The sequence below is a fragment of the Staurois parvus genome, unplaced genomic scaffold (genome assembly GCF_062004578.1).
Source record: "Staurois parvus isolate SC_StPar_1 unplaced genomic scaffold, SC_StPar_1.0 ptg003990l, whole genome shotgun sequence".
Classification (NCBI taxonomy): Eukaryota; Metazoa; Chordata; class Amphibia; order Anura; family Ranidae; genus Staurois; species Staurois parvus.
The window spans coordinates 23,692-45,375 of record NW_028321785.1 but is presented as its reverse complement, the minus strand read 5'-3'; the positions used below and the strand labels follow the sequence as shown (position 1 = coordinate 45,375).

At 54.0% G+C, this 21,684-nt stretch overlaps 1 protein-coding gene across 2 annotated transcripts in view; it reads right to left on the bottom strand.

The window, feature by feature from the left end:
- Positions 1–1,388: 1,388 nt before the first annotated feature.
- LOC149427129 (pleckstrin homology domain-containing family A member 7-like) overlaps positions 1,389–21,684 on the bottom strand; it is a 40,751-nt gene continuing 20,455 nt past the window's right edge. The window contains exons 6-9 of one of the 2 annotated variants that reach the window (XM_089668232.1): positions 20,395–20,872; positions 14,769–14,855; positions 4,484–4,537; positions 1,389–2,139 (exon numbers count right to left, since the gene is read on the bottom strand). In XM_089668232.1, coding sequence (XP_089524358.1) covers positions 2,044–2,139; positions 4,484–4,537; positions 14,769–14,855; positions 20,395–20,872 — 715 coding nt within the window. In that variant the 3' untranslated portion in view covers positions 1,389–2,043. The remainder of the gene's footprint in view (positions 2,140–4,483; positions 4,538–14,768; positions 14,856–20,394; positions 20,873–21,684) is intronic. The other variant, XM_089668233.1, reaches the window with a different exon arrangement.

Here is a 21,684-nt window from a genome sequence, read left to right as displayed (position 1 = left end):
CCTACGGGGGGGGGGGCATGGTGAACCTCAGGGGACGGACAACCTGACCCCAGGTAAAGGGATAAAAACCCGTCCTGTCTGCCCCAATCAGCAACAAGAAGTCATATAAATCTAAACTAATAGAGAAGATGAGATCACAGCGTACTCTATATAATATCATATTGTTACATTGTACTTTATATATTGGACTGGGAGGTGGGGGGCATCATTGATGGAGGTGGGGGAGGGAAAGCTCATTGATGGAGGTGGGGGAGGGAGGCTCATTGATGGAGGTGGGGGAGGGAGGCTCATTGATGGAGGTGGGGAGGGAAAGCTCATTGATGGAGGTTGGTGGGGGAAGACTCACTGATGGAGGTGGGGAGGGAAGGCTCATTGATGGAGATGGGGGGAAGACTCATTGATGGAGGTGGGGGGAAGACTCATTGATGGAGGTGGGGGGAAGACTCATTGATGGAGGTGGGGGGAAGACTCATTGATGGAGGTGGGGGGGAGGCTCGTTGATAGAGGTGGATAGAGGTGGGGGGGAAGACTCATTGATGGAGGTGGGGGGAGGCTCATTGATGGAGGTGGGGGGGGGAGGCTCATTGATGGAGGTGGGGAGGCAAGGCTCATTGATGGAGGTGGGGGGGAGGCTCATTGATGGAGGTGAGGAGGGAAGGCTCATTGATGGAGGTGGGGGGGGGGCTCATTGATGGAGGTGAGGAGGGAAGGCTCATTGATGGAGGTGGTGAGTGGAGGTGCATTGATGTAGGTGGGTAGGGAAGGCTCATTGATGGAGCTGGGGGGAGGTGCACTGATGGAGGTGGGGAGGGAAGGCTCATTGATGGAGGTTGGGGGGGGGGGTCATTGATGGAGGTTGGGGGGGGTCATTGATGGAGCTGGAGGCACATTGATGGAGGTGGAGGCTCATTGATGGAGGTGGGGGGTGGAGGCTCACTGATGGAGGTGAGGGGTGGAGGCTTAATGATGAAGGTGGGGGGTGGAGGCTCATTGATGGAGGTGGGGGCTCATTGATGGAGGTGGGGGGTGGAGGCTCATTGATGGAGGTGGGGGGTGGAGGCTCATTGATGGAGGTGGGGGGTGGAGGCTCAATGATGGAGGTGGGGGGGTGGAGGCTCATTGATGGAGGTGGGGGGTGGAGGCTCATTGATGGAGGTGGGGGGTGGAGGCTTATTGATGGAGGTGAGGAGGGAAGGCTCATTGATGGAGCTGGGGGGGAGGTGCACTGATGGAGGTGGGGAGGGAAGGCTCATTGATGGAGGTTGGGGGGGGGGTCATTGATGGAGGTTGGGGGGGGTCATTGATGGAGCTGGAGGCTCATTGATGGAGGTGGGGGGTGGAGGCTCACTGATGGAGGTGAGGGGTGGGAGGCTCATTGATGGAGGTGGGGGGTGGAGGCTCATTGATGGAGGTGAGGGGTGGAGGCTCATTGATGGAGGTGGGGGGTGGAGGCTCATTGATGGAGGTGAGGGGTGGAGGCTCATTGATGGAGGTGGGGGGTGGAGGCTCATTGATGGAGGTGGGGGGTGGAGGCTCATTGATGGAGGTGGGGGTGGAGGCTCATTGATGGAGGTGGGGGTGGAGGCTGGCCCATGTAGTCTGACCCAATAGAAGAGCTAATACTATATGGAGTACAATGTCTCAATATATTGTTACATTGTAGATTATAGAACGTTATAATATATTCTTGGACTTCCTGTGAAGGTCAGAGGTCGGTTGTTTTCCTGACTATCATGCCAAGGAACTCTTCTTTCCGTGTCACCGTCATGCTACCAAGCCCTTGTCACAGAGCTGACACTCTACACAGAATACACTGAACACAATGATGTTTATTAGCAGGCAGACTGAATGCAATCGCAAGCCCAAAAATTATATCTAGAGGAACAAAAAAACCAAAAACACGACAACCAGAAATGATAAAACCTATGAGAAGCGAGTCTATGACATCAGCGGTAAGTCTATGACATCAGCGGTAAGTTCTATGACATCAGCACCTGACTAGCGGCGTGCCGCGCACAAAGCCATGGAATGGGCGCAGCGGCGCTACAGGCGGCTTACGTTAATGCTCGTTCGGTACCCCGGGGTGGAGTTCCGGAGAACACTGTGAACCAAGTTGATCAGAGGCTCATTATATTTTATCTGTTCCAAATTAAAAGTTAAATGTTACGTGAATCCGACAGATCAGGAGAGAGCCAAAGTCTGCGCTGCCCAGAGACCCCCAAATCTGACCGAGGACACCCCCAAATCCTCAGGACTCACCGGGAAATACGGGGGGACAGGTACCCAGAGATGTGAGGAGCAGCCAGACCCCATCCCCCCCCCAAAGGTCCTCACACTACTGTATGTAACCACCAGGTGTCGGGGTGTCATTGTTCTGGGACCCCCAAGTGTCAGGTTGTCATTGTTCTGGGACCCCCAAGTGTCAGGGTGTCATTGTTCTGGACCTCCAAGTGTCAGGGTGTCATTGTTCTGGGTCCCCCAAGTGTCAGGGTGTCATTGTTCTGGACCCCCAAGTGTCAGGGTGTCATTGTTCTGGACCCCCAAGTGTCAGGGTGTCATTGTTCTGGGATCCCCAAGTGTCAGGTTGTCATTGTTATTGGACCCCCAAGTGTCATGGTGTCATTGTTCTGGGACCCCCAAGTGTCAGGGTGTCATTGTTCTGGACCTCCAAGTGTCAGGGTGTCATTGTTCTGGACCTCCAAGTGTCAGGGTGTCATTGTTCTTGGACCCCCAAGTGTCAGGGTGTCATTGTTATTGGACCCCCAAGTGTCAGGGTGTCATTGTTATTGGACCCCCAAGTGTCAGGGTGTCATTGTTCTGGACCCCCAAGTGTCAGTGTGTCATTGTTCTGGGACCCCCAAGTGTCAGGGTGTCATTGTTCTGGGACCCCCAAGTGTCAGTGTGTCATTGTTCTGGACCCCCAAGTGTCAGGATGTCATTGTTCTGGACCCCCAAGTGTCAGGATGTCATTGTTCTGGTACCCCCAAGTGTCAGGGTGTCATTGTTCTGGTACCCCCAAGTGTCAGGGTGTCATTGTTCTGGTACCCCCAAGTGTCAGGGTGTCATTGTTCTGGTACCCCCAAGTGTCAGGGTGTCATTGTTCTGCACCCCCAAGTGTCAGGGTGTCATTGTTCTGGACCCCCAAGTGTTAGTGTGTAATTGTTCTGAACCCCCAAGTGTCAGAATGTCATTGTTCTGGACCCCCAAGTGTCAGGATGTCATTGTTCTGGACCCCCAAGTGTCAGGGTGTCATTGTTCTGGGACCCCCAAGTGTCAGGGTGTCATTGTTCTGGACCCCCAAGTGTCAGGGTGTCATTGTTCTGGACCCCCAAGTGTCAGGGTGTCATTGTTCTGGACCTCCAAGTGTCAGGATGTCATTGTTCTGGACCCCCAAGTGTCAGGGTGTCATTGTTCTGGGACCCCCAAGTGTCAGGGTGTCATTGTTCTGGACCCCCAAGTGTTAGTGTGTAATTGTTCTGAACCCCCAAGTGTCAGGGTGTCATTGTTCTGGGCCCCCCAAGTGTCAGGATGTCATTGTTCTGGACCCCCAAGTGTCAGGATGTCATTGTTCTGGACCCCCAAGTGTCAAGGTGTCATTGTTCTGGGACCCCCAAGTGTCAGGGTGTCATTGTTCTGGACCCCCAAGTGTCAGGATGTCATTGTTCTGGGTCCCCCAAGTGTCAGGGTGTCATTGTTCTGGGACCCCCAAGTGTCAGGGTGTCATTGTTCTGCACCCCCAAGTGTCAGGGTGTCATTGTTCTGGACCCCCAAGTGTCAGGGTGTCATTGTTCTGGACCCCCAAGTGTCAGGGTGTCATTGTTCTGGACCCCCAAGTGTCAGGATGTCATTGTTCTGGACCCCCAAGTGTCAGGATGTCATTGTTCTGGGACCCCCAAGTGGTAGGGTGTCATTGTTCTGGACCCCCAAGTGTCAGGATGTCATTGTTCTGGGTCCCCAAAGTGTCAGGGTGACATTGTTCTGGGACCCCCAAGTGTCAGGGTGTCATTGTTCTGGGACCCCCAAGTGTCAGGGTGTCATTGTTCTAGAACCCTTAGGTGTCAGGGTGTCATTGTTCTGGACCCCCAGGTGTCGGGGTGCCATTGTTCTGGACCCCCAGGTGTCAGGGTGTCATTGTTCTGGACCCCCAGGTGTCAGGGTGTCATTGTTCTGGACCCCCAGGTGTCAGGGTGTCATTGTTCTAGGACCCCCAGGTGTCAGGGTGTCATTGTTCTGGACCCCCAGGTGTCAGGGTGTCATTGTTCTGGACCCCCAGGTGTCAGGGTGTCATTGTTCTGGGGTCATCTACCACTTTGGACAGAGTTGGGCTGTAGAGGGTTCTGGTCTCTCATTATACACACTTCTCTTCCCAGAATCCTTCACTCTACATGGGGCCCCTACATCAGCCTTGTCAGGGCCCCCAGACGGTGTCACAAGGCTGCACATTGATCAGAATCTGATGAAGATACGAGATATGAGGACTTACCTTGAGGTCTAAGTACTCCAACTCCTTCTTCAGCTGAATATACGTATCATCCGCCTCCGAGAAAAGACAAGACGTTACACAGAGAACACAGACGGGGCCCCAATCTACGTGCCTGGGGGGCCAGCTACACACTACACAGATATACTGCAGACCACGGAGATATATATATATACACGGCATCTGTATACTGACATCTAAACGTATGGACCATAGTGGATTCATGTCTATACACACCCATCAGCCAAAACATTATGACCACCCACCCAACATTGAGTAGGTCCCCCTTTTGGTCAGCCCTGACCACCGACTGACCACCGAAGTGTGACCTTCCAAGTATCATCCACAGGGTGGAGGAGCCGAGGTGTGACCTTCAAGGTATCATCCACAGGGTGGAGGAGCCAAGGATTGACCTTCAAGGTATCATCCACAGGGTGGAGGAGCTGAGGTGTGACCTTCAAGGTATCATCCACAGGGTGGAGGAGCTGAGGTGTGACCTTCAAGGTATCATCCACAGGATGGAGGAGCCAAGGATTGACCTTCAAGGTATCATCCACAGGGTGGAGGAGCCGAGGTGTGACCTTCAAGGTATCATCCACAGGATGGAGGAGCCAAGGTGTGACCTTCCAGGTATCATCCACAGGGTGGAGGAGCTGAGGTGTGACCTTAAAGGTATCATCCACAGGGTGGAGGAGCCAAGGATTGACCTTCAAGGTATCATCCACAGGGTGGAGGAGCCAAGGTGTGACCTTCCAGGTATCATCCACAGGGTGGAGGAGCTGAGGTGTGACCTTCAAGGTATCATCCACAGGGTGGAGGAGCTGAGGTGTGACCTTCAAGGTATCATCCACAGGGTGGAGGAGCTGAGGTGTGACCTTCAAGGTATCATCCACAGGATGGAGGAGCCAAGGATTGACCTTCAAGGTATCATCCACAGGATGGAGGAGCCGAGGTGTGACCTTCAAGGTATCATCCACAGGATGGAGGAGCCGAGGTGTGACCTTCAAGGTATCATCCACAGGATGGAGGAGCCAAGGATTGACCTTCAAGGTATCATCCACAGGGTGGAGGAGCTGAGGTGTGACCTTCAAGGTATCATCCACAGGATGGAGGAGCCAAGGATTGACCTTCAAGGTATCATCCACAGGATGGAGGAGCCGAGGAGTGACCTTCAAGGTATCATCCACAGGATGGAGGAGCCGAGGTGTGACCTTCAAGGTATCATCCACAGGATGGAGGAGCCGAGGAGTGACCTTCAAGGTATCATCCACAGGATGGAGGAGCCGAGGTGTGACCTTCAAGGTATCATCCACAGGATGGAGGAGCCGAGGAGTGACCTTCAAGGTATCATCCACAGGATGGAGGAGCCGAGGTGTGACCTTCAAGGTATCATCCACAGGATGGAGGAGCCGAAGTGACCCAGCAGAAAATCACCCGAAGCATCACACGGCCTCCGCTGGCTCGACTTCTTCCCATACTGCATCCTGGTACCTCCTCTTCCACAGATAAATGACACACACCCACCCCGCCATCCACATGATGGAAAACGCCATTCCTCCAACCAGGACACCTTCTTCCATGGCTCCGTGGTCCAAAACTGATCTCACGTTCCCAGTGCAGCCCCATACACAGCAAACTGCGATGCTCTGCGTGTTCTGACACCTTCTGATCTGATCTCCAATATCTCTTCTATTGGATCAAACTACAAGAAACAGTCTTCCCCCCACCTCCATCTATGAGCCTTCCCTCCCCCCCACCTCCATCAATGAGCCTCCCCCACCTCCATCAATGAGCCTCCCCCACCTCCATCAATGAGCCTTCTCTCCCCACCTCCATCTATGAGCCTTCCCTCCCCACCTCCATCAATGAGCCTCCCCCACCTCCATCAATGAGCCTTCCCTCCCCCACCTCCATCAATGAGCCTTCCCTCCCCCACCTCCATCAATGAGCCTTCCCTCCCCCACCTCCATCAATGAGCCATCCCTCCCCCACCTCCATCAATGAGCCTTCCCTCCCCCACCTCCATCAATGAGCCTTCCCTCCCCCACCTCCATCAATGAGCCTTCCCTCCCCCACCTCCATCAATGAGCCTTCCCTCCCCCACCTCCATCAAAGAGCCTTCCCTCCCCCCACCTCTATCAATGAGCCTTCCCTCCCCCCTACCTCTATCAATGAGCCTTCCCTCCCCCCTACCTCCATCAATGAGCCTCCCCCATCTTCCTCAATGAGCCTTCCCTCCCCCCTACTTCCATCAATGAGCTTCCTGCACCTCCATCAATGAGCCTTCCCTCCGCCCTACCTCCATCAATGAGCTTCCTGCACCTCCATCAATGAGCCTTCCCTCCCCCCTACCTCCATCAATGAGCCTCCCCCACCTCCATCAATGAGCCTTCCCTCCCTCCCCACCTCCATCAATGAGCCTTCCCTCCACCCTACCTGCAGGAATGAGCCTTCCTCACCTCCATCAATGAGCCTTCCCCCCCCCACCTCCATCAATGAGCCTTCCGTCCCCACCTCCATCAATGAGCCTTCCGTCCCCCCCCCACCTTCATCAATGATCCTTCCATCCCCCCCACCTCCATCAATAATCCTTCCCTCCCCCCCCCCCCACCTCTATCAATGAGTCTTCCCTCCCCACCTCCATCAATGAGACTTCCCCCCCCACCTTCATCAATAGGCCTTGGACCCCGACCTCCATCAATAAGTCTTCCCCTCACCTCCAACAATGAACCTTGGTCGCCCATGACCCTGTCACTGGTTGGATTTCCTTCCTTAGACCACTTTTGGTTGGTCCTGACCACTGCAGACTGGGAACATCCCACAAGGGCTGCAGTATTGAAGTTGCTCTGACCGGTCATCTACACATCACATGGTGGTCCTTGTCAGAGTCCCTCCAATACTTACACTTTGTCTGCTTTCAACAGGTCGACTTCAGGGATAACATGTTCACTTCCTGCCTGATATACCCCGCCCACTTCTAGATGTCCTAATATATCCCGCCCACTTCCAGATGTCCTAACATACCCCGCCCACTTCTAGATGTCCTAATATATCCTGCCCACTTCCAGGTGTCCTAATATATCCCGCCCACTTCCAGACGTCCTAATATACCCCGCCCACTTCCAGATGTCCTAATATACCCCGCCCACTTCCAGATGTCCTAATATATCCCGCCCACTTCCAGATGTCCTAATATACCCTGCCCACTTCCAGACGTCCTAATATACCCCGCCCACTTCCAGATGTCCTAATATACCCCGCCCACTTCCAGATGTCCTAATATACCCCGCCCACTTCCAGATGTCCTAATATACCCCGCCCACTTCCAGATGTCCTAATATACCCCGCCCACTTCCAGATGTCCTATATACCCCACCCACTTCCAGATGTCCTAATATACCCCGCCCACTTCCAGATGTCCTTATATGCCCCGCCCACTTCCAGATGTCCTATATACCCCACCCACTTCCAGATGTCCTAATATACCCCGCCCACTTCCAGATGTCCTAATATATCCCGCCCACTTCCAGATGTCCTAATATACCCCGCCCACTTCCAGACGTCCTAATATATCCCGCCCACTTCCAGATGTCCTAATATATCCCGCCCACTTCCAGATGTCCTAATATACCCCGCCCACTTCCAGATGTCCTAATATACCCCGCCCACTTCCAGATGTCCTAATATATCCCGCCCACTTCCAGATGTCCTAATATACCCCGCCCACTTCCAGATGTCCTAATATACCCCGCCCACTTCCAGATGTTCTAATATACCCCGCCCACTTCCAGATGTCCTAATATATCCCGCCCACTTCCAGATGTCCTAATATACCCCGCCCACTTCCAGATGTCCTATATACCCCACCCACTTCCAGATGTCCTAATATACCCCGCCCACTTCCAGATGTCCTTATATGCCCCGCCCACTTCCAGATGTCCTATATACCCCACCCACTTCCAGATGTCCTAATATATCCCGCCCACTTCCAGATGTCCTAATATACCCCGCCCACTTCCAGACGTCCTAATATATCCCGCCCACTTCCAGACGTCCTAATATGCCCCGCCCCTTCTATATGTCCTAATATATCCTGCCCCTTCTAGATGTCCTTATATGCCCCGCCCACCTTCAGATGCCAAAGTAATGAGATAATCCACATTATTAACTTTACCTGTCAGTGGTCATAATGTTATGGCTGATTGCTGTATATAGAGGGGGGAGGGGTGTACGGTATATACATTGTATACAGGGGGGAGGGGTGTACGGTATATACATTGTATACAGGGGGGAGGGGTGTACAGTATATACGGGGGGAGGGGTGTACGGTATATACATTGTATACAGGGGGGAGGGGTGTACGGTATATACATTGTATACAGGGGGAGGGGTGTACAGTATATACGGGGGGAGGGGTGTACGGTATATACATTGTATACAGGGGGGAGGGGGAGGGGTGTACGGTATATACATTGTATACAGGGGGGAGGGGGAGGGGTGTACGGTATATACATTGTATACAGGGGGGAGGGGGAGGGGTGTACGGTATATACATTGTATACAGGGGGGAGGGGTGTACAGTATATACGGGGGGAGGGGTGTACGGTATATACATTGTATACAGGGGGGAGGGGGAGGGGTGTACGGTATATACATTGTATACAGGGGGGAGGGGGAGGGGTGTACGGTATATACATTGTATACAGGGGGGAGGGGTGTACAGTATATACGGGGGGAGGGGTGTACGGTATATACATTGTATACAGGGGGGAGGGGGAGGGGTGTACGGTATATACATTGTATACAGGGGGGAGGGGGAGGGGTGTACGGTATATACATTGTATACAGGGGGGAGGGGTGTACAGTATATACGGGGGGAGGGGTGTACGGTATATACATTGTATACAGGGGGGAGGGGGAGGGGTGTACGGTATATACATTGTATACAGGGGGGAGGGGGAGGGGTGTACGGTATATACATTGTATACAGGGGGAGGGGGAGGGGTGTACGGTATATACATTGTATACAGGGGGAGGGGGAGGGGTGTACGGTATATACATTGTATACAGGGGGGAGGGGTGTACGGTATATACATTGTATACAGGGGGGAGGGGGAGGGGTGTACGGTATATACATTGTATACAGGGGGGGGGAGGGGTGTACGGTATATACATTGTATACAGGGGGGAGGGGTGTACGGTATATACATTGTATACAGGGGGGAGGGGTGTACGGTATATACATTGTATACAGGGGGGAGGGGTGTACGGTATATACATTGTATACAGGGGGGAGGGGGAGGGGTGTACGGTATATACATTGTATACAGGGGGGAGGGGTGTACGGTATATACATTGTATACAGGGGGGAGGGGGAGGGGTGTACGGTATATACATTGTATACAGGGGGGAGGGGGAGGGGTGTACGGTATATACATTGTATACAGGGGGGAGGGGGAGGGGTGTACGGTATATACATTGTATACAGGGGGGAGGGGGAGGGGTGTACGGTATATACATTGTATACAGGGGGGAGGGGTGTACGGTATATACATTGTATACAGGGGGGAGGGGGAGGGGTGTACGGTATATACATTGTATACAGGGGGGAGGGGGAGGGGTGCACATTATTCCTCTACACGTTACATTGTATAATATACAGAACAGAGAGGTGACTTCGTGCAGCAGATGGGAAGTCGCCATGCAGAGGATGCCATGAAAACCAGCAACAGCCAAAACCGTGGGAGAGATGGCGGGAGGAGGGACGACGGAAGATGGCGGGAGGAGGGACGACGGAAGATGGCGGGAGGAGGGACGACGGAAGATGGCGGGAGGAGGGACGACGGAAGATGGCGGGAGGAGGGACGACGGAAGATGGCGGGACGACGGAAGATGGCGGGAGGAGGGACGACGGAAGATGGCGGGACGACGGAAGATGGCGGGACGACGGAAGATGGCGGGAGGAGGGATGACGGAAGATGGCGGGAGGAGGGATGACATTAGATGGCGGGAGTAGGGATGACGGAAGATGGCGGGAGGAGGGATGACGGAAGATGGCGGGAGGAGGGATGACATTAGATGGCGGGAGTAGGGACGACGGAAGATGGCGGGAGGAGGGATGACGGAAGATGGCGGGAGGAGGGACGACGGAAGATGGCGGGAGGAGGGACGACGGAAGATGGCGGGAGGAGGGATGACGGAAGATGGCGGGAGGAGGGATGACGGAAGATGGCGGGAGTAGGGACGACGGAAGATGGCGGGAGGAGGGACGACGGAAGATGGCGGGAGGAGGGATGACGGAAGATGGCGGGAGGAGGGACGACGGAAGATGGCGGGAGGAGGGATGACGGAAGATGGCGGGAGGAGGGATGACATTAGATGGCGGGAGGAGGGATGACGGAAGATGGCGGGAGGAGGGATGAAGGAAGATGGCGGGAGGAGGGATGAAGGAAGATGGCGGGAGGAGGGATGACGGAAGATGGCGGGAGGAGGGACGACAGAAGATGGCGGGAGGAGGGACGACGGAAGATGGCGGGAGGAGGGATGACATTAGATGGCGGGAGGCGGGATGAGGGAAGATGGCGGGGTGACGTTAGATGGCAGGAGGCAGGATGACGGAAAATGGCCGAATGATGGCAGGAGGCGGGATGAGGGAAGATGGCGGGGTGACGTTAGATGGCGGGATGACGTTAGATGGCAGGAGGCAGGATGATGGAAGATGGCATGATGACGGAAAATGGCCGAATGATGGCAGGAGGCGGGATGAGGGAAGATGGCGGGGTGACGTTAGATGGCAGGAGGCGGGATGAGGGAAGATGGCGGGGTGACGTTAGATGGCAGGAGGCGGGATGAGGGAAGATGGCGGGGTGACGTTAGATGGCAGGAGGCAGGATGAGGGAAGATGGCAGTTCCTCTAGTACAGAGGGGTGCACAGCTGATTACTCCACCAAAAGAGAAAATCATCCTTCACAACCAATCAGCTCTCAGTTTTCTGTCCAAAGGGCAGCAGTGACTTCTGATTGGTTGATAAGGATTACTGCACACCTGCTTGTGGGGGCGCCCCCATTGCCCCCATTGCTGAGGTGGAGGATGTGACGCAATGACAGATGCGGCTGAAGTGTGACCAATCGCTGACAAACCGTCTCCTCTCCCTCCAATCAGATCTGTCAGCTCCAAAATATATTTCCCCTAGAGATTCCCAGACAGACCATCGGGGGGCAGCAGAGAGGTCACAGCAAAGTCACATATAGATACTTCATTATCTGGGGGACAACCTGTCACATGACTAGTAATTATTTGTCGGAGGGGGGGGGGGGTCACATGACTAGTAACGATTGGAGGAGGGATCACATGACTAGGAATGATTGGAGGAGGAAGGGTCACATGACTAGTAATGATTGGAGGAGGGATCACATGACTAGTAACGATTGGAGGAGGGGGGGTCACATGACTAGGAATGATTGGGGGGGGGGGGGTCACATGACTAGTACTGATTGGAGGAGGGGGGGTCACATGACTAGGAATGATTGGGGGGGGGTCACATGACTAGTACTGATTGGAGGAGAGGGGGTCACATGACTAGTACTGATTGGAGGAGGGGGGTGTCACATGACTAGTACTGATTGGAGGAGTGGGGGGGTTGGGGGGTTCACATGACTAGGAATGATTGGGGGGGGTCACATGACTAGTACTGATTGGAGGAGAGGGGGTCACGTGACTAGTAATGATTGGAGGAGAGGGAGGGGTGGGGGGTAACATGACTAGTAATGATTGGAGGAGGAGGGGTCACATGACTAGTAACGATTGGAGGGGGGGGTCACATGACTAGTAACGATTGGAGGAGGGGGGGTCACATGACTAGTAATGATTGGAGGAGGGGGGGTCACATGACTAGTAATGATTGGAGGAGGGGGGGTGTCACATGACTAGTAACGATTGGAGGAGTGGGGGGGTTGGGGGGTTCACATAGCTAGGAATGATTGGGGGGGGGGGTTCACATGACTAGGAATGATTGGGGGGGGGGTCACATGACTAGTACTGATTGGAGGAGAGGGGGTCACATGACTAGTACTGATTGGAGGAGGGGGGTGTCACATGACTAGTACTGATTGGAGGAGTGGGGGGGTTGGGGGGTTCACATGACTAGGAATGATTGGGGGGGGTCACATGACTAGTACTGATTGGAGGAGAGGGGGTCACGTGACTAGTAATGATTGGAGGAGGGGGAGGGGTGGGGGGTAACATGACTAGTAATGATTGGAGGGGGGGGTTCACATGACTAGGAATGATTGGAGGAGGGGGGGTCACATGACTAGTACTGATTGGAGGAGGGGGGGGTCACATGACTAGTACTGATTGGAGGAGGAGGGGTTCACATGACTAGGAATGATTGGGGGGGGTCACATGACTAGTACTGATTGGAGGAGAGGGGGTCACATGACTAGTACTGATTGCAGGAGGGGGGGTTCACATGACTAGTAATGATTGGAGGGGGGGGGTTGACATGACTAGGAATGATTGGAGGAGGGGGGGTCACATGACTAGTACTGATTGGAGGAGGGGGGGTGTCACATGACTAGTAATGATTGGAGGGGGGGTCACATGACTAGTAGTGATTGGAGGGGGGGTCACATGACTAGTAGTGATTGGAGGGGGGGGGCGTCACATGACTAGTAGTGATTGGAGGGGGGGGTCACATGACTAGTAATGATTGGAGGGGGGGGTGTCACATGACTAGTAATGATTGGAGGGGGGGGCGTCACATGACTAGTAGTGATTGGAGGGGGGGGTCACATGACTAGTAATGATTGGGGGGGGGGGGTCACATGACTAGTAATGATTGGAGGAGGGGGGGTCACATGACTAGTAATGATTGGAGGAGGGGGGGGTCACATGACTAGTAATGATTGGAGGGGGGGTCACATGACTAGTACTGATTGGGGGGGGGGGGGGGGTCACATGACTAGTACTGATTGGGGGGGGGGTGTCACATGACTAGTGGTGATTGGAGGGTCACTCCACCCAGAAATCCGAACCACTGATGACAATATGAATAACATGAATTTTCCTGGAAGACTCCAATGGTGATCTCCTACTGGGGGAAACCTCCCCATTGTGGGAGGGGCAGAGACACAATCTACTGGAGGAGGAATCTCCTCATTGTGGGAGGGGCAAAGACACAACCTACTGGGGGGACTCTCCCCATCGTGGGAGGGGCAGAGACACAACCTACTCGGGGGACTCTCCCCATCGTGGGAGGGGCAGAGACACAACCTACTCGGGGGAATCTCCCCATTGTGGGAGGGGCAGAGACACAACCTACTGGGAGAGGGATCTCCCTATTGCGGGAGGGGCAGGGACACAACCTGCTGGGGGGACTCTCCCCATCATGGGAGGGGCAGAGACACAACCTACTGGGGGAAACCTCCCCATTGTGGGAGGGGCAGACACAACCTACTGGGGGGAATCTCCCCATTGTGGGAGGGGCAGACAACCTACTGGGGGAGGGATCTCCCGATTGTGGGAGGGGCAGACACAAAGCAGCGATTGTCAGTTGTTGGCAGGCACAGTAGGGGGCGCCCTCTGACCCGGTAATGGTGGAATACAGTGACGCATGGTTGATGGCGGAGATGGGCAGGCATGCCGGGGAACACACAACGGATGGGCAGGCATGCCGGGGAACACACAACGGATGGGCAGGCATGCCGGGGAACACACAACGGATGGGCAGGCATGCCGGGGAACACACAACGGATGGGCAGGCATGCCGGGGAACACACAACGGATGGGCAGGCATGCCGGGGAACACACAACGGATGGGCAGGCATGCCGGGGAACACACAACGGATGGGCAGGCATGCCGGGGAACACACAACGGATGGGCAGGCATGCCGGGGAACACACAACGGATGGGCACATGGTGGGATGGGGACCACAAACACTTCCCAGCTGACCTGGTGATGGGGACAGGTGGGCTGATGGCGCTGTAATTTGGCCATTGTGTAATTTCGGATAGTAGCCGGCTGGGCCTGGTGTCTCCTTAATCCAATGAGCAATAAAGTTATCTCTTCAGAACATTGTGGGAGGAGACTAGACACGGGTCACAGCGAGTCCTCCCTCCGCAGCCACGCCCCCTGCGCCCAACTCCTCCGCCACGGGGGGACTCGCCCTCTCACACCGCACAATGGGCTCAGTGTTCAGGGAAAGGATTCGGTTATTACAGGAAGAATTGGAGGAAATCACAGAAACTACAAAATGCCAAAATGAGGCGATGAGGAGAAGCTCTTACCGACTTGCCATGTAAACTGGGGGCACTTACAGTGTGTGTCATGTATCCCATGGACGGCATGGAGCGGCGGTCCACGTGTGCTGCAGACTGGGGGGAGGAAAAACATGGAGTGAGACTCCGCCTGCTGGGCGGGGCTGAGAACTGCCTACCAAGACTACACACGGGGTTCACAGATAGCGGACAGAAAAATCGTCTGCAATGCGGACCCCATTGTATGTATGCAGCAAGACATGACCCCCCAATACAGTATGGGATCCTGGGGGGACCCCCAGCAATGCGGACCCCATTGTATGTATGCAGCAAGACATGACCCCCCAATACAGTATGGGATCCTGGGGGGACCCCCAGCAATGCGGACCCCATTCTGTATATACAGCATGACATGACCCCCCAATACAGTATGGGATCCGGGGGGACCCCCAGCAATGCGGACCCCATTGTATGTATGCAGCAAGACATGACCCCCCAATACAGTATGGGATCCTGGGGGGACCCCCAGCAATGCGGACCCCATTGTATGTATGCAGCAAGACATGACCCCCCAATACAGTATGGGATCCTGGGGGGACCCCCAGCAATGCGGACCCCATTGTATGTATGCAGCAAGACATGACCCCCCAATACAGTATGGGATCCTGGGGGGACCCCCAGCAATGCAGACCCCATTGGATGTATGCAGCAAGACATGACCCCCCAATACAGTATGGGATCCTGGGGGGACCCCCAGCAATGCAGACCCCATTGTATGTATGCAGCAAGACATGACCCCCCAATACAGTATGGGATCCTGGGGGGACCCCCAGCAATGCGGACCCCATTGTATGTATGCAGCAAGACATGACCCCCCAATACAGTATGGGATCCTGGGGGGACCCCCAGCAATGCGGACCCCATTCTGTATATACAGCATGACATGACCCCCCAATACAGTATGGGATCCGGGGGGACCCCCAGCAATGCAGACCACATTGTATGTATGCAGCATGACATGACCCCCCAATACAGTATGGGATCCTGGGGGGACCCCCAGCAATGCGGACCCCAATCTGTATATACAGCATGACATGACCCCCCAATACAGGATGGGATCCGGGGGGACCCCCAGCAATGCAGACCCCAATCTGTATATACAGCATGACATGACCCCCCAATACAGTATGGGATCCTGCGGGGACCCCCAGCAATGCATACCTCATTCTGTATATAGAGCATGACATGACCCCCCCAATACAGTATGGGATCCTGGGGGGACCCCCCACAATGCAGACCCCATTCTGTATATAGAGCATGAAATGACCCCCCAATACAGTATGGGATCCTGGGGGGACCCCCAGCAATGCAGACCCCATTGTATGTATGCAGCAAGACATGTCCCCCCAATACAGTATGGGATCCTGGGGGGACCCCCAGCAATGCGGACCCCATTCTGTATATAGAGCATGACATGACCCCCCAATACAGGATGGGATCCTGGGGGGACCCCCAGTAATGCGGACCCCATTCTGTATATAGAGCATGACATGACCCCCCAATACAGTATGTGATCCTGGGGGGACCCCCAGCAATGCAGACCCCATTCTGTATATAGAGCATGACATGACCCCCCAATACAGTATGGGATCCTGGGGGGACCCCCCACAATGCAGACCCCATTCTGTATATAGAGCATGAAATGACCCCCCAATACAGTATGGGATCCTGGGGGGACCCCCAGCAATGCAGACCCCATTCTGTATATAGAGCATGAAATGACCCCCCAATACAGTATGGGATCCTGGGGGGACCCCCAGCAATGCAGACCCCATTGTATGTATGCAGCAAGACATGTCCCCCCAATACAGTATGTGATCCTGGGGGGACCCCCAGCAATGCGGACCCCAATCTGTATATACAGCATGACATGACCCCCAATATAGTATGGGATCCTGGGGGGACCCCCCACAATGCAGACCCCATTCTGTATATAGAGCATGACATGACCCCCCAATACAGTATGTGATCCTGGGGGGACCCCCAGCAATGCAGACCCCATTCTGTATATAGAGCAAGACATGACCCCCCAATACAGTATGTGATCCTGGGGGACCCCCAGCAATGCGGACCCCAATCTGTATATACAGCATGACATGTCCCCCTAATACAGTATGGGATCCTGGGGGGACCCCCAGCAATGTGGACCCCATTCTGTATATAGAGCATGACATGACCCCCCAATACAGTATGTGATCCTGGGGGGACCCCAGCAATGTGGACCCCAATCTGTATATACAGCATGACATGACCCCCAATATAGTATGGGATCCTGGGGGGACCCCCAGCAATGCGGACCCCATTCTGTATATACAGCATGACATGCCCCCCCAATACAGTATGGGATCCTGGGGGGACCCCCCACAATGCAGACCCCATTCTGTATATACAGCATGACATGCCCCCCCAATACAGTATGGGATCCTGGGGGGACCCCAGCAATGCGGACCCCAATCTGTATATACAGCATGACATGACCCCCCAATATAGTATGTGATCCTGGGGGGACCCCCAGCAATGCAGACCCCATTGTATGTATGCAGCAAGACATGTCCCCCCAATACAGTATGGGATCCTGGGGGGACCCCCAGCAATGCGGACCCCATTCTGTATATAGAGCATGACATGACCCCCCAATACAGGATGGGATCCTGGGGGGACCCCCAGTAATGCGGACCCCATTCTGTATATAGAGCATGACATGACCCCCCAATACAGTATGTGATCCTGGGGGGACCCCCAGCAATGCAGACCCCATTCTGTATATAGAGCATGACATGACCCCCCAATACAGTATGGGATCCTGGGGGGACCCCCCACAATGCAGACCCCATTCTGTATATAGAGCATGAAATGACCCCCCAATACAGTATGGGATCCTGGGGGGACCCCCAGCAATGCAGACCCCATTCTGTATATAGAGCATGAAATGACCCCCCAATACAGTATGGGATCCTGGGGGGACCCCCAGCAATGCAGACCCCATTGTATGTATGCAGCAAGACATGTCCCCCCAATACAGTATGTGATCCTGGGGGGACCCCCAGCAATGCGGACCCCAATCTGTATATACAGCATGACATGACCCCCAATATAGTATGGGATCCTGGGGGGACCCCCCACAATGCAGACCCCATTCTGTATATAGAGCATGACATGACCCCCCAATACAGTATGTGATCCTGGGGGGACCCCCAGCAATGCAGACCCCATTCTGTATATAGAGCATGACATGACCCCCCAATACAGTATGTGATCCTGGGGGACCCCCAGCAATGCGGACCCCAATCTGTATATACAGCATGACATGTCCCCCTAATACAGTATGGGATCCTGGGGGGACCCCCAGCAATGTGGACCCCATTCTGTATATAGAGCATGACATGACCCCCCAATACAGTATGTGATCCTGGGGGGACCCCAGCAATGTGGACCCCAATCTGTATATACAGCATGACATGACCCCCAATATAGTATGGGATCCTGGGGGGACCCCCAGCAATGCGGACCCCATTCTGTATATACAGCATGACATGCCCCCCCAATACAGTATGGGATCCTGGGGGGACCCCCCACAATGCAGACCCCATTCTGTATAAACAGCATGACATGACCCCCCAATATAGTATGTGATCCTGGGGGGACCCCCAGCAATGCAGACCCCATTGTACAGTCATGGCCGAAATTGTTGGCACCCTTGATATTTTTCCTGAAAATCAAGTATTTCACACAAAAAAGGTATTGCATTAACACATGTTTTGCTATACACATGTTTATTCCCTTTGTATGTATTGGAACAAATATAAAACAGAGGCAGAAAAGCAAATATGACATAATGTCACACAAAACCCCAAAAATGGGCTGGACAAAAGTATTGGCACCCTTAACTTAATATTTGGTTGCACACCCTTTGGAAAACATAACTGAAATCAGTCGCTTCCTATAACCATCAATAAGCTTCTGACACCTCTCACCCGGAATTTTGGACCACTCTTCCTTTGCAAACAGCTCCAGGTCTCTCTTATTGGAAGGACACCTTTTCCCAACAGCAATTTTAAGATCTCTCCACAGGTGTTCAATGGGATTTAGATCTGGGCTCATTGCTGGCCACTTCAGAACTCTCCAGCGCTTCTTTGCCATCCATTTCTGAGTGCTTTTTGACGTATGTTTGGGGTCATTGTCCTGCTGGAAGACCCAGGATCTTGGACGCAAACCCAGCTTTCTGACACTGGGCCCTACAGTGCGACCCAAAATCCTTTGGTAATCCTCAGATTTCATGATGCCTTGCACACAGTCAAGGCACCCAGTGCCAGAGGCAGCAAAACAACCCCAAAACATCATTGAACCTCCACCATATTTTACCGTAGGTACTGTGTTTTGTTCTTTGTAGGCCTCATTCCGTTTTCGGTAAACAGTAGAATGATGTGCTTTACCGAAAAGCTCTATCTTGGTCTCATCTGTCCACAAGACGTTTTCCCAGAAGGCTTTTGGCTTACTCAAGTACATTTTGGCAAACTGTAGTCTTGCTTTTTTATGTCTCTGTGTCAGCAGTGGGGTCCTCCTGGGTCTCCTGCCATAGCGTTTCATTTCATTTAAATGTCGACGGATAGTTCGCGCTGACACTGATGCTCCCTGAGCCTGCAGGACAGCTTGAATGTCTTTGGAACATGTTTGGGGCTGCTTATCCACCATCCGGACTATTCTGCGTTGCAATCTTTCATCAATTTTCCTCATCCGTCCACGACCAGGGAGATTAGCTACAGTGCCATGGGTTGCAAACTTCTTGATAATGTTGCGCACTGTGGACAAAGGCAAATCTAGTTCTCTGGAGATGGACTTGTAACCTTGAGATTGTTGATATTTTGCCACAATTTTGGTTCTCAGGTCCTCAGACAGTTCTCGTCTCCTCTTTCTGTTGTCCATGCTTAGTGTGGCACAGACAGACACACAATGCAAAGGTTAAGTGAACGTCTCTCCTTTTTATCTGCTTTCAGGTGTGATTTCTATATTGCCCACACCTGTTACTTGCCCCAGGTGAGTTTACAGGAGCATCACATGCTTGTAACATTCTTATTTATCCGCAGTTGTGAAAGGGTGCCAATACTTTTGTCCAGCCCATTTTTGGAGGTTTGTGTGACATTATGTCGAATTTGCTTTCTTTCCTCCCTTTTTTTGTTTTGTCCCAATACACACAAAGGGAATAAACATGTGTATAGCAAAACATGTGTTAATGCAATACGTTTCGTGAGAAATACATGATTTCCTGGAGAAATATCAAGGGTGCCAACAATTTCGGCCATGACTGTATGTATGCAGCAAGACATGTCCCCCCAATACAGTATGGGATCCTGGGGGGACCCCCAGTAATGCGGACCCCAATCTGTATATACAGCATGACATGTCCCCCTAATACAGTATGGGATCCTGGGGGGACCCCCAGCAATGCGGACCCCATTCTGTATATACAGCATGACATGCCCCCCCAATACAGTATGGGATCCTGGGGGGACCCCCACCAATGCAGACCCCCCCGTGTTATGGTTCCGTGAACCAATCCCAGTGTGTGTCAGACGTATCACAGACAGGTCCTCTTTACCTTGACAGCACTGACACGGGGGGTCTTCTGTGGGGATCCAATGAAGGGGACTTCCATGGCTCTGTCCTCCGGCCGGACGGTCAGTCTCTCTGCTGGGGTGTGGGGTCTTCTGGGGGGGAACATCTTCGGAGGACCCGGCGGTGGGATGTCGGAAGGAGATGGAGGAACAGAAACACATCGGGGGACGTCCAGGAGACTCTTGGCTCTCACGCGGTCAGCGGCGTCCATGGTGCCCATGTAGATCTGCCCGGTGGGGCTGCCATGTTTGAACTGCTGCCGCTGCTGCCACTCGTACAGCTGCCACACCATCCCCTCCTTGGTGGCCTGACGCTCCTCGCTGGACATCTTCAGGTGGCTGACCCGGTCCTGGGCGTACTTGTAGTCACTGGGCAACTGACGGCCGGGGGGTGGAGAGCCACCGGGGGGGTGTCTGCTGGTCTTCGGCAGAGTCTGGTACCGCTCGTGTTCTGGCCCGATACTGAAAGCAGAAGATGGCGGTGAGATTTACCTGACAATCCAGAACCCGACCCCCACAAACACTGGACCGGAACCCAACCCCCACAAACACCGGACCAGAACCCAACCCCCACAAACACTGGACCGGAACCCGACCCCCACAAACACCGGACCAGAACCCAACCCCCACAAACACCGCACCAGAACCCGACCCCCACAAACACCGGACCAGAACCCAACCCCCACAAAACATGGACCGGAACCCAACCCCCACAAACACTGGACCGGAACCCGACCCCCACAAACACCGGACCGGAACCCGACCCCCACAAACACCGGACCGGAACCCAACCCCCACAAACACTGGACCGGAACCCAACCCCCACAAACACTGGACCGGAACCCGACCCCCACAAACACCGGACTGGAACCCAACCCCCCCAAATACTGGACCAGAACCCGACCCCCACAAACACCGGACCGGAACCCAACCCCCACAAACACTGGACCGGAACCCAACCCCCACAAACACCGGACCAGAACCCAACCCCCACAAACACCGGACCAGAACCCGATCCCCACAAACACCGGACCAGAACCCAACCCCCACAAACACCGGACCGGAACCCGACCCCCAAAAACACGGACTAGAACCCAACCCCCACAAACACCGGACCGGAACCCGACCCCCACAAACACCGGACCAGAACCCAATCCCCACAAACACCGGACCAGAACCCAACCCCCACAAACACTGGACCGGAACCCAACCCCCACAAACACCGGACCAGAACCCGACCCCCACAAACACCAGACCAGAACCCAACCCCCACA